The 14,621-nt window shown below is 41.4% G+C and overlaps 1 protein-coding gene across 1 annotated transcript in view; it reads left to right on the top strand.

The window, feature by feature from the left end:
- The first annotated feature begins 3,409 nt into the window (after positions 1–3,409).
- sorcs3 (sortilin related VPS10 domain containing receptor 3) overlaps positions 3,410–14,621 on the top strand; it is a 263,786-nt gene continuing 252,574 nt past the window's right edge. The window contains exon 1 of the mRNA XM_034131550.1: positions 3,410–4,057. Coding sequence (XP_033987441.1) covers positions 3,410–4,057 — 648 coding nt within the window. The remainder of the gene's footprint in view (positions 4,058–14,621) is intronic.

The following is a 14,621-nucleotide window of genomic DNA, read 5'->3' as shown; positions in this document are numbered from 1 at the left end:
ATACCAAAATCCAATGAAAACATTTATCGAGGGACACCTTGCGATGCTAACTTCCGGGTAGGCCTAATAAAAATGTGCATCACTGCACAACACTATTTGCAATGTTTCATAACCAGCAGTTGTCTCCAAGTATCGGGACCTTTCAGTGAAAAAGGTGGTAAACTAAGCTATCGTCATTGGCCATTAACAATCGCAGCATGCTCCAGAACCTATAGAAATGGGCCATAACTATAAAGTAAACCTAGATCTATAATGACCCTCCACCCCCACCCCCTTAACTCATCACAACAGCTTATCGACCGGCAAAAGGGTTAACATCCCACAGGCCAGGAAAAATGGGTACAAAAAGTTAGTAATGTCCTTTGCTGGGCCAATCTAAACATGGAAATATTAAAATAACTCTGTCCTCTTCCCTTAAATCACAGACTCTGCTGCCAGAATGTGGAAGAAACCATTCCATTCCATGTAATGTTATGGAAAAAAATGTTTTCTTATCTAATCTAATCTAGTCACGCTCTGTTTGGACATTTGTTGAAATTCAGACCCATTATGGGACATTTCTCGGCATTCAAGTTGACAGACAATGGCCCAACATGCTACATCACTAATGAATAACCCTGCTGCACTTAAGCATAGCCGTTCACTCATACACACATAGGCACGTTCTATTGCTGTTTTTCTCACTCTCACACACCATCAACACACACATATATTCACATGTTTCCTGCTTTTATATCACCAAGTCATCCGCACTCTTAAGTCCTTGAAGTGAGGCAGCACCAGCACTGCCTCTATCAAATGCCTCTAGGCGCTGCTTATTCCCCCGGGGAGTGGTGCAACTCCCTGCCAATTCCTTTCAATCCATCAGTGAGTGCCCCCCCCAATACCCTCCCCCAGTGGCCCCACTCCTCCGTGCGACTCCGCGTGCGCCAGTTATTTTCCGTTTACTCACACCATCAGACTGACCGAGTGTTAGAGATTGGTGTGAGAGATTTACATAAGTGTCAACATACCACAACAACAAAAGCAACACATTGCCGTTCGGGACCAGAGAGCAGTTGGTTGTTCAGTGCCTTGCTCAAGGAGCAGAGTGAACTGGCAACTTTCCAGCAACCAGTCCACACATTTATTTTTTTGTCTGATCGGGACTTGATCCGGCGACCCTTCAGTTCCCAAGCCAAGTTCTTACAGACAGGTTTTCTATCCAATAAATATTAGCGGTGTCATTAAATGAAAACAGTGTATCATATTATTTCACATCACAATAATAATGTTTGATAAATTATTAATAATTACAAGTTTAAAATACCAGTATTTACTTGTCTTTTGGGGGGAGAAATCACAAATACTAAAAGGTTGTGATAAATATTCAATGCAAACGGGTAAGAGAAATCCAAGTTTTTTTTTACTTTATTACAACATGATTTCTGTCAGACAATTTTCTGACACTTAGCATAGCATTGAAAAAGCCGCTTTCACAGAGAGCCGCTGGGATTCCCCTCTGTATATTGTGCGCAACAGATGGCAAATGCTTGGATGGAAGTATTCTTACTTCCGCTATCATATTGTGAGCAATGACCCTGTCCGCTATCTTCCAGAAACTGGCTAACGCACAGGTGGTTCTTACGGCCAGGGGTCAGTGCATTATATGTAGCTTGTGCCGATTCCCTGCTTTATTTGTGCTTTCACTAACATGTGATTCATGGCAGAAATCTGTCCTACAGGGGGAAGTTTGGTTCAATTTGGTAATGTGATAAAGTTTTGTTTCTTTTTCAGATGAATTGTGAGCGTTAATGCCTTAACGCTGACAGCCCTAATGAATATCTGCTGCCCCAACTCAAACTAAGTATATCCATTTAATATGTTGTAAATTAGTTAGTTGTTCATCTTTAATGACAGGAAGCATTTAGCCTATATCCAGTCCGGTCTAAAATGCTAATCACAGCTAGCTTGCGGGCTAGCTTGCTTATTCTGACTTATTTAAAAAGGAGCAAAAATCAATGCTGTTGCCTATATTTTGATCATTAATATTGAAAGCTAATTATTTTACAAGGCACTTTGTAAATTACTACAATAAAACAACTATTTCACAAAAATGTACTAGTTGAAGCTGTAAAAAAAGGCTCTTGGTGTTGTTTTGTTGTAGCAAAGGGTGATCCATTAATTAAACATATATATCTGAAGTTGATCAACCTGAATAAATAAAAAGTGAATGATGAATAAATGTAGTGTTACATCGATTTCATATACAGTATGAGTATCGATCAACTTACATTTGGAAAATAAGTTTATTTAGTTGTTTTCTGTATAGTAGAGCTTGAATGAGGACTCTTATATTATTATTACTGTTGTTGTTGTTGTTGTTGTTATTATTATCATTATCTGCCAGTCGAATTACACCATTAGTTTGACCATATATCAATATCTTTTTTTAAATGTTGTGGTTCTGGGTAAGTCTTAAACCATAAGTATATTACCAAAGCTGACACGGCCAGGCATTTAAAAAAGTCAGCATTTTATAACTAATAGAATGGGCTTACCGAAACACTGCGTTCTATGTAAATACTAAGTAATTATAAATAAATAAAGCATGTAGGATATAATTCGTTTTAAACGCAAGTCAACAATTGTTTGTAGAGTGCCACCAAAGTAAATACTGCTACGGTACAATAGAGGAGAGCAATTTCTGCAAAATCACAAAATCGCACTGCATATTATATGACCTTTGTGTTACTAATGTATTTGTTTATTCATTGAGTCATTGTAATTGACACTGCTACTTTAATGAAAATGTAATATTAGAAAACTGCAAACAGAAAAATGTAATGTGAGGATTATTTTGCACAAGGAACAATATGGGAAGACTCAGCACCAAAGGAAAAATGAAGATGCTAGAGAGAGTAGAGAGAGAGAGAGAGAGAGGAGAGAGAGAGATGAGAGAGAGAGAGAGCAGAGAGTGAGAGAGAGCGGAGAGAGAGAGAGAGACGAGATGAAGAGAGAGCAGAGAGAAGAGAGGACGAGAAGAGATAAAGATACATAGATTACCAAGAGATCTCTCTATCTCTCTATCGCTTCAGATACTAGAGCCTCTTATATAAACCCCCCCTCCTCTCTTGCTCTCTCTCCCCCCCCCCCCCCTCTCTTGCTCTCTCTTGCTCTCTCTAACTGTCTCTTCCGGGCGCACACTCCTCAGCTGGCTGTGTTACAGCTCCTCCCTCCTGTGTGGTGGCTTTCCCGACCAAAGATACTTGGACGTGAACAGTTTCGCTGAAGAGCACTTTTTCTCGCTCCCCAAACAAGCAGACGGATAACCGAGGCGGCATTTATTTCCTATCGACCTGAGAGAAGCGACTTAGGTGTTAGGATAAGGTATCCAACGGTGCTTCACCCCCCCAAATCACTGTCAGCGATGGGGACTGACGCTGGCTTCTTCCCAGGCTTGCACTTATCTCTGGGTATCTGGGTGATGATAGCCGCGCATACCCTCCAAAATGCCCAGGCGAGGATAACTTGCGCATCTTGCACGGTGCCAGTGCAACTTCACCGGGAGGAATTACAGCTGGGGATGCGCACTGACCCGACCGAGGAGCCGGTCATAAAAAACATCCGAGTAGAGTTTAAGGAACTCGACCAAAATACTGGAGTGGACGACGAGCAGGAGACAGGCGTTTCTGTCGAGGTTGTCCCCCCTCAAGATGTGGATGGAGTTAGTACAACAGAACCAGGGTCCAATGAAGAAAGTCACAGCGGCAGTGATAAGGCAGGGGAGCCCCAGAAGGGTGAGGATGTCGCGCTCCGGAGAGCGAAGAGAAGCGGTCCTGAGTTTGCCGAGTTCAGTGAGAGCGGGCGGGCCGGCGTGGATGCCGGAGCTCCGGAGAACCGGGGCTCGTTGTTTGACGGACACAAGCAAGTGAAGTCCGATTTCAGATGGAACAGGCAGGAAGGGAGAGGGAATAACCGGCAGGATGAGCCCAAGATCATCAGCAGCACTTTCTCTCTGACGGGGGACTCTGCGCACAACCACGCCGTGGTGTACTGGTCAGGGCAAAACAGCAGCGTGAGTAACCGTGATTTATTTGTCTCTTCGTTTTTCACAATCCACATGAAGAGTAGGGGGATTTTGAGAAACTCCGTGACGCACAGAGCGGAGACTTTGCGCTCTGTCGTGTCGCTGAGTTGTGGCTCACTGTTAACAGGTGCACTGGAAGCTACAGATGCGCACCGGAGCACACTGAGCCCTAAATGCCAGAATTGTGCAGCGACTGTGAATTGTGTTCGGTCGTGACCTTTGATTCTCCCAGCAATTACGCACGAAAGCACTCTCTCTGCTTTTCTGTTCAATCTGTATGCAACAACTTGTATCCATCTGTGCGCGGTCTGAAAGTCTGAGAATAATATTTCGTTTTTAGTGATTTAGTTTCGAAAAGTATTTATTTATTTGGAATTGGAGATATGCTAATGAATTAATTCCTCCCTAATGATGCAAGCTTTTTCATCCAAACTAATTGATTGGGGAAGGAGGGAGTCATATATTATTGCTCAATCTCCAATAAACCCTTTAGATTATACATTTGTACTCTAACTGAAAACCTACAAAAGTACCTATGTATTAATTTGGCTTTTTTCATTATTTAAAAAAAAATGTAATTTTGATGTGCCATACACTCTTCACATTGCAGCATTCTAAACTGTGTTCCTGCTTTGGACGCAGGAATTAAATGCTGCACTAAATTGAAGGATCACAACAGCAGGGACATATAGAAATTGTTTTATTTTAACCATTTAATTGTGCACTTTAAACAATTTCCAAACATTAAAATACTTGAAGATCGTTGGGTTTAAAGGGCTGCTGTGCATCAAGATGAGAGTGCTTAATGTCTGGTTGAAGGACATCATGTTGTCTTTTGTGTGTGTGTCACAACACAACTGTCGAGGTCAAAGACAGGGGCAACCTGCCGCCATAATGTGTTGATCTGTACAGCAGCAGTTAACAGGACCACTCTAAAATGACCATGTACAAGCCCATTCTGCATAGGCAATGGATGAAAACCCTGCCCCTTCTTACACAAGAGGGCCCTCATACGAAGAGAATAATGAGACAAAATGAATCAAAGTCATTTACACAGCCATGTAAGCTCACAGGAAGCCTATGGGCTCCTCTTTGTGGTTTCACTAGCCTAATTTGTTGTTGTGGCTCTTCCTTTTGCTGGAAAAAAAAATCCCACATATTCAGTCTTGTGTGAGCTGATTATGACACGGTGCATGCACTTGTTTGTGTGTCCATATTTGTGTCTGTATGGCTGCATGAGTGTGTGCTGGATGGAGAGGGCCAGGAGGTTGCTTTGTGTGGCTGCCCCTCAGCTTTTAATCTTTAATAATTATCTCAAACACTGAGGCCTTCTATTTTAAAGTATTTTCCTTTTTTCCTGGCAAAGTAAGGGGGAAATCAGGCCTGGCCTCGAGAGCAGAGAGAGGGGATCTGCTACTTAATCTTCATTCGCCGTTGGTGATTGTTCTGCTGATGGATGGAGAGGTAGAACAGGGAGATTGAGCTTGAAGCCCTGTAACTTAAATGCAGCAGTAGTTAAGTAAGAGTTACCATCTTGGTTCAGCCACCTTAACCTTGACTCTCTATTCATTATTCACCACTTAGTTTACACTATTTGAGCACCTTCATCATCTGACTTCATTACAGTAAATACAATACAATCCTCACCAGAAAATAAAAGGGTTGGTTATTTCCTTAGAAACCACCTGAGGCATCATGTTGGTATTGTGGTGAGGGCCTACAACAATGAACATACAACCACTACTTCTATTGTTACAGGGGCATTGGTGCTCAGCTTATGTCATTATGTGCAACATTTATAAAAGGGGATAGGTTTCCCTTCTTAACAAAGTCAGGGTGGTTGCTCTACAAATACGATAATACTGGATTCAACTGCTTCCAGTCTTTGATTCTTTGAACCCATCATATTGACACAATATATTTTTTTGACAATGGTGATGAACTTTCGCCAACCTTAGGCAAGGCAAGGCAAGGCAAGTTTATTTATATAGCACCTTTCAACAAGGCAATTCAAAGTGCTTTACAAAAAATGAAAGACATTAAGAAAATGGCATTTAAAAACAGTCATTAAAAAGCAAAGATAATAAAATAAACATTAAAAGAAAAAATACATGGATAAAAGTTACAGTGCAGTTTAAGATGTGAATAGTTCAATTAAAAGCAGCGACAAAAAGAAAAGTATTTAGCCTGGATTTAAAAGTAGTAAGAGTTGCAGCGGACCTTAACAAAGTGCCTGTCTCCAGAGTCAAAGTCCAACACTGAAAGACCTTCTACTTACTTTCTATCAACCACGATCTGTACCTATAACATTGCTCAAGCAGCCATTTTGTTCTCCATGACAATTATATATTGGTCTTTGAGGCGTGTACACAAGGCTAATGCACTCTCCCTGTCTCCCTGTACCTGTCCAACTAGCTTGTCTCTGCCTCTCGTACTCTGTCTTTGTATGTGTCTTCATGTCTTCATGCCAGGCGTATGGTTACGTCGAAGCCTTAACCTCAGATATGAACAAAGAGTGTAGAGGTAGCAATGTTGAGACTAACTGTCATTTATTATATTCATGCGCTTCATTCCAATGAGGCATCCCTACAGCAAAGTGACAAGTTCTTTCCTGAAGAATCTTTGAGGCTGTGTAATCCCCCCCACCCTCCGCACTCACTAGCATAATGGCTGTGTGACTGACAGCTTGAATACAAAATGGATAGCACAAGCAGTGCCTCTTTTAGTGTGATCTTGAAACATTCATCTCTTCTAAGGGATCCTTGAGATTTCCTCCCGACTACATCTATAATTTATACGTTCCTTTAAGAAACCATGAATATCGGCATGTGTTGTCAATAGTTCAGCTCGGGGCGTCATCTTTCTCAGCCGGTCAACACTACGCTTTCACTCAGGGAGGTTTTTTTCATGTACCCAGGGCGCACATGGCGTTCTGTTTGAAGTGATTCTCCTGATGGAGGAGTGGGGGGGTTTAGGAATTGTAAGATGGTTCGCTGATAAGCTCGACATGAGTTGTCTTTTCTGGTCACGAGAACTCACGCAGGGACAGGTCAGTCATATCTGGAATGTCATCAATAGAGCTGTATGTGAAACTCCCAAATCCCTCTTGAGATCTGGAGGAACATGTACAGACTCTCAATAGAGGTATTTGAAGGTAAACGTGTCATGTTCAAGGCAAGTGGAAATACAACATTTAGCAGGATGTATTTTAAAATAGTTGTTATTCCTGTATTAAAAGAATCTGACATCCTGTAAAATAAATTATGATGTAGAGCACTTTATCAACCTGACATTGATATTTGCATCTCATGGTCATAACACTCACTATTTGCTGTGTAGAAAAAGCCCAGTGACTCACCAGCAAGGACAGAGACGTCCCACATTTCCCATTAGGGTCTCTGCAGCTGAGGATGTGATTTAGGATGTAGGGGCAGGTCCTGTACCCACTCTTTCCATCAACCCATCTCACCCTCAGCCTAAATTACTGATGGTAATACATTATAAAGTTGTTTCCTTTCTTGCTTCTCCTGCCACCCTGGTGGCTCTGGAGGAAGAAGAAGGGGGGGGGGGGGGGTGAAATATCATAAATATGTAAACCCTTCCAGCAGGTCTTTTCTCCCTTATCCTTCAATGTCTACTCCGTCTAATTAGTGTCTTTAAATTTGTCCCTTGTTTTTTTGTCATTGGAAGTACGATGTCATGACAACAAGCCACAAAACATGAATGGAGAATCCCTCTTGACCGGCCTTGAGAGCTAAACTCTTGGCAGAGGTTCCCGAATAGTTAGGAATGTGCTGAGGGTCGCTTACTGAAATCATGCAGTGTGGTTTTAAAGCATGTTATGTTTATTGCTAAGCTTTCAATCTCTGTGTAAAGGATGACTCACATACTGCATGGCAGGTCATATTTCCTTTCTGTATACCTTACAATGTAGTGCAGATGTGAGCCTTGCAGAATATAAAGCAACATTTTCTTACAAAGGTTTTGTGTGGGAAGCAGTAAAAGTCTCACCAAAGTATTTGAAATGAAACCAGAAAAACACAGAATATCTTACTTACAGATTTGGGTTGGGAGGGTTCCTTTAACAATGTATTTCGTTACTTTTACAAATGACCTATAAACATTTATTAATCAGTAACCTTATCTGAGTATCAACATATAAAAGTGAAGAAACCTGATTACTTTCACTGTTGGTAGAGTTAGCCTGTTTCACAACTTTGGTTTGTCAGTATATTTGAAATGACTAGGTTAACTTTGTTAGCTTGCTAGCTTACAGCAGACCTGCAGACATTTCAGAAGGAATCCTGCGATCATAGTTCAATTAAGCTGATAAAACGTACATTTTAGGTAGGTTTCCAGTGACCATGACAATTGGCCAGGTCTATTATTCCCAAATGTCAACAAGCGCTAGGTCCCAGCTGTGTGCGTCACTTTGTGTTCCCGTTTCTGTTGTGTTCTGAGCCTTTTGCGGAAAAAACGTTTCTTCATTTGCATGTGTTTTGGCACAGTTGTGTATTTTTTATCTGGCTTGTTTTTGAAGTGCAGTGCGTTTCCCTCAATGGAAATGTTTTGGGCCATTGTAACACGTTCAGCTACAGTATACGTCAATATCAAATGCAATGCAATTATACTTAAGTGAACTTTGTAAGACAACAGAATAATGTGACCTTTAAAAAGAAGAAACCAAGATATTCAGGCCTACACACAAACAAAGAAACACATGAGCACGTACTACAGTTTAAAAATGCAGAAATAAAATCTGAGCTGACAGAAAATGATCTGCTTTAGTTTAATACATACAGTTAAGCTCACACACACCATGTTATGAACATATAGGTTCATCTACTGAATAAAAAAAACACGACGGAAAGAACCAAAGAAAGTGAAAAGGCAAGTTACCATTTTTCTTTATCATGATTACGTAATACATTACATATAATCCGTAACCCCCCGAACCTGCATACAGCTATCAAAAACAACTTATCCTTAATACTGCATACTCTTTCCTTTTTGCCTGAAGTAAAAAAAGTCAGCACAATTTCAGATTGCATTTTATAACTCCTGTGAAAGGTCACCGGATGCACTTAAAAGTGTCACATAATGTCTAAGCTGTCCTTACAGCTCGGCACAGAATCCCCACCACATTAAGGAAGCCATTCAGGAAGCCATCCAATCAGGATGCAGTGCACCTGCTGCAGCACAACGCAGATCTTGGATCGCACGGCGCCACTAAAAGCTTTGAAGCTATGAGCATGTGCGTAGTAGAGACCCGGCCGGTTTGACAAGAGGCTTTAAGGCTGCATTCACCAAACCCTAATGGCCTCATTATGTTTCCTATATGATTGCCATGCTGGCTGAGGCGCTGATAGACGTCACCTCGCTCCGACTTCAGAGAGTCGAGTATAATCATACGCTTGACCACTGATCCTGTTCGCCAACGCAAGGGTGCGAACATTATCTGTGAGTGTGAGGTAGAGCGCATAAGTATATGTGTGTTAATTACAATTGTGGACCCACGTGTCAGATTCAATTTACTTTGATTTAAATTCTATTAAATGCCTTTTTTCCCCATCTGGGGATTGCGGGGGCATCCCCTACTAGGGCGCCGTTATCCCTTCACACAGTCTCCTGCTCTGTGCGAACACCTATAGATTGATTTATAGACTATAGGAGCTTTCAGTTTGAGACTTCCAGCTCCCAGAGGCACAGTGCATCTTGACCTTATCCACAAGTGCGATACCTTGTAACGCTGATGTCCCTTGCCATTTCCCAAAACACAGGAGAAGCTGGGCCGAGCAGCCGGGCGGTCAGCGCGTAATAATGTCAGACCACAGTGAAGCGAAAGACCGCACGCTGCGTTTCACTCTCTCTGCCCTCTATTTGCTTTCTCTTCCTTTCCCTCTCTGCCCTCCTTCAGATGCACCATCCCTCCCATGCACAAGAACAGTCACCGCCACCCGCAGACAGGCTTGTTCACATGCAAACAGGCAGACACGGAGTAGCACGCATACACATGCACACAAATCATTCTCAGTATCACGTCTCACTCTCGCTGCGAGTGAATAGTGTGTGCCTGAAGGAGGTTGTCACTGATGGAGACTAATGTTGACACATAACACCCCAGGACCTGCAGTCAATTAACACATTGTCTAATTAAAGTGATCTACTGGTTTATCTATGCGAGATTGAAAGTGGCTGTAAAATGGGTCCATGCTGCATTAACTTTACAATCAGGTCTGCTGCTTTATTTTCTATTTGGATGTTAATGGTAATAACCTGCTTAAACATGCCCCCATTACCAGACAGATTGCGTGTGCATGTTTAATTGATGGCGGCGAGATATAGACGCTCATGATTTTTGGATTTCTATTTCCTGTTAATACTCCTCTTGAGCTGCACAAAACACTCAGCAGCAGCAGTACGTGACTGAATTCCTGACTGTCCATAGTATCTTGCGTGGAACTCTCCCTGAAAATTGCCCTTTAAATAAATCATCCCACAACCAGCTGTAAGTCACTCCCCTTCACTCGAGGTTTGCGCTTGCTTCCTTTGAATTCGGAACCGTATTACATTTCTATCAAACACGGTAATTATCTCATATTTTCTCATTCCCCATGGTGAGCTCCTTTTAAATATTGTAATGACGCCCTAAGAGTTGTTTGAATTCCTTGACGCGTACAGTACTAATATAAGCATGCCTCGTGAAGGATAGTTTAAGTGGTCATGGATATCAATAATAATAATAAAAATTCCTTACATTTATTATAGCACTTTTCCAGATGCTCAAAGCGCTTTACAAATACACATTACACATTACACACATGTAACGGTCATGTACTGTGGACAGTATCCACAGAAGCAAATTCAGGTGAAGTGTCTTGCCCAGGGACACAACGGCTTTACAGACGCAGCGGTGGCGGGTTTCGAACTAGTGTTCCCCAACGCCCCCTTGGTCTGATGATCAACACACAGCCCACTGCGCCACTCCGCCCATCTTCACACCTCGAAGTCATCAAGGCGCTTTACAAGTACACATTACACACATATCATACATGTAACGGTCATGTACTGTGGACAGTATCCACAGGAGCAAATTCGGGTGAAGTGTGTTGCCCAAGGACACAACGGCCTGACACAGTGGCGGCGGGGGCGGGTTTCGAACTGGAGTTTCCCAACGCCACCCTTGGTCTGATGATCAACGCACAGCCCACTGCGCCACTCCCACTGCGCCACTCCGTCCCTTGAATAATGAATAATTCATCCTCAGGCTCTTTTATAGGTGTTTTCTGAGACAGTAGAGCCTCCACTGGAACTGAAAGTACCTAATCCTGCAGAGGAGAATACTGTACAGAGTGAAGCGATTGCTAACGATCCCTTTAGTTACTCAATGAATAGAGGTGACACTCACACTGTCAGCCTGTGGCATTTAATTCCCACTGAGGCCCGAGTTATAAATGTAGGTACTCCTGCTTTAAACTGCAGAAACATGTGTCAGAGGAATTTAAACACTGGTTGACAGCTTTTGTTCTTGCTGTTGAACTGATATTACTCTGTTTATGAACTTTATCTACTTTTGCTACTGTGACATTGTGTTTTAGCAAGTACCATTAATGCAAAGTTGTCTCTTTAGCATGACGGCTATCCATGACTATGTTGGTAAGTCTGTCCATTAGTCTGTCATTTGCCAACCAGGCATCTGTTGAATCTGGAGTGGTTGTTCAGGATGACTTGCAATAGTTTTGTGTGTGACACCAGGACATTTTACATCAACCCAAAATGTTAATCCAACTAGCACTTTTCTCATTTTCCCTGCACGTTCTTGCTTCCCAGAGGATGATCCGTGTTGTTTTTGACCTACCTTAATATGCTACTTTGTTCTTTTGGGGTGGGCTTGGTTTAGGCCAAAAAATACAAAAAGTTCTGTTATCTTTAAAGAAAGTATTCATCAGAATCAGAATCGGTTTTATTAACAAGTAGATTTACACATTCGAGGAATCTGTGTTGGTATAATGTGATGCATTCAAAGACACAGAAAGAAGAATACATAGATAGGATTAAAAAAAAAGATACAATAAAAATAGGACTGTTATAACAGCGACCATGACAAATGGTCGTAGTGTGTGCTTCAAATACTCTTCAGGTTAAGAAAAAAAGCCATTATTACATCACCGTTGCTGTTTTCATTACGGTGGTTTCTTTCTATTCTTTGCATGCAACATATCCAATGTTGTTTAAGCTGATAAGTGCTTTCAAGGATCTTTGAGAGTTGGCACTAGCATCTAACTGACAAAAAAGCATTTGCCACCTTTTTTCAGCTTTGTTTAGCTAATTCAGGGATATTTGAGGTGTTTGCTTTCTTTTGCTAGTCAGGCAAACAAATGTATCCAGCTGTTAGACTGCAGTTGAAATGGTTAATATTTGTGAGTCTTTGTGTACATGTCGTACATGTGTGTACAGTATAAAACACTTAGGCTATTGTATGTGTTGCTGCTGTGAATGTCAGCTGCTATTAACCCACAACACACCTAATAATGAGCAATGCAAAAAGTTATCTCTTTATTGATTTCATTAGTTGGACATTATTTTGCAGCAAAAGATAAATACTGTTATTCGACACTGTAGCAAAGTATGCTTGACATGGATTCATTATCATAGACAGCTAACCCGTACTTAAAAGTAAGCGCTAATGCATCATCTATTTTAATACACTTTTACAATAATAATATTACACCAGTATACAAAAAATATTGTTTCTTGCCGCTGTAAAGCCATCCCCAAGCAGCAACACTCGTTTTCTCTCCGTTTGCTCTCCAATCCCTGGCATTTTTTGTTGAGGTTGTACCGAACACAAGCAGTAATGTTGAGTAATGAGCGGTAACAGGCGTGAAACTAAATAAACACCCTTAGTCTGACACTTTTTACGTGCTCCAGCTTGTGAGCCTCTTTTTGCCTGCGTCAACAGCACAGTGATTTTCTGCAGTGTGGTTCGTCGTGCTGAGAGCAGCACTTAAAAGGCGCCATCAACGCCTGGCTTGTTCTTTTTTAGTGTAACACTCCACCACCTTTTTTGTGTTGGAGTTGTAATGAAGGCACTTGAATATTCATTGTGTCTTTTGTTGATCAAAGGTGCATTTAGTCACCACAAAACTGGCACCTCCGACTATATTTCCCGCCCCATAGTAGACGCTCAAACCATCTAAATCCCAATAATTCTCAGTGAAGGGAGCCACTGTGCTGCCCCAGTGCTGTACAGAGACTGATGGGGGAGGGGGGGGGATCAATGGTGCTCAGTATCATTCCTGTCATATGCCTTCAGGCTGCTGTGAAAGTCAGGCAGGTACCAGTTCAGTCAAAGGGAGAGTTTTTGGGGTGCTGCTTTTTCTTGTGGTTAAAAAAAAGTTTGCATTGATCACTCTTATTCTACGTTCACAATGAATCATATGTTATGGGGGGTCAAATGATGGTAATTAAAGGTCCCCTATTATACTGTTTTTCATCAATATATTATAGGTCTCAGATATATACAAAACATGTCTCTGAAGTGTTTGGCTCAAAATACCAAACAGATCATTGCAGCATCCCATAATCCCCTCTGTTTCAGCCCTGTTTCAAAAGTGCTGATTCTCTGTCTGTTACTTTAGATGAAAATAAGGAGCCCCTCCCCACGCCCCTCTGAGAGATATTTGGTTAAAAAGAACACAATGGTGCTCTAGGAGGAGATTCAGGTGATAAGGTGGGGGGGGGTTACACAAGCCAAAATATCGTTATGACATCATAAAGTGGCCAAAATCTGATCAGCTCATTTTCAGACAGGTTTTTATATAAATGGATCAGGACAAAAAGTGAGCGAATCTTTTTTCCTGAAACTTTCAGAATCTCTTTCCACAGAGGGGACACATGTTGATGTAGAAAAGACATGAAAAAGTGGATTTTGTATATTAGGTGACCTTTAAGATGATACCCAACTCTGAACGTAATTTTCTTTCAGCTTCTTTTAGCTAATTGTTTTGATTTACAGCCTATCTTTTTACGGTCAGTACTGTCATAATTCCTTGTAGACAGCCATTTTGGCAAAAAGCCAAATTACAAAAGAAGCAATTGATGAAATGAATTGTTTTGATTTACAGCATACACAGCATAACTACTCACATCACATCCCATAGGCATTTATTTAAGCAAACAAAAGCATAAAATGACCCTCAGCTTTATCCTCCGTGAACTTCCCCTAGCTATTGTTTTTGTTATACAGCCTACACATTTACCGAATGGTTACCTCTCACTACTCTCGTTATTCCCAGTAGGTAACCATTTTAGCAAAAAGAAAAAAAGAAAAAAAAGAGCATCTAACGCTAAATTGCGTTACCTGGATTAATTCCTATACAATTGTTTGCACATTAGTTCTTTGTTGGTGGCTGCATTAGCTTTTCTGTTGCTTGCTTACCCCAACACTGAATATTGTAACATTTCCTTGATGCATTTCCCATCCAAATTGGCATTTCTTTTCTTTTTTTCCACACAAAGCACAATTGGCTCCCCTTTACTCTCACAGCGT

Source organism: Trematomus bernacchii, unplaced genomic scaffold (genome assembly GCF_902827165.1).
Source record: "Trematomus bernacchii unplaced genomic scaffold, fTreBer1.1, whole genome shotgun sequence".
Taxonomy (NCBI): domain Eukaryota; kingdom Metazoa; phylum Chordata; class Actinopteri; order Perciformes; family Nototheniidae; genus Trematomus; species Trematomus bernacchii.
Note: the sequence above shows the minus strand (reverse complement) of the source record. Positions and strands in the feature narration are given on the sequence as shown.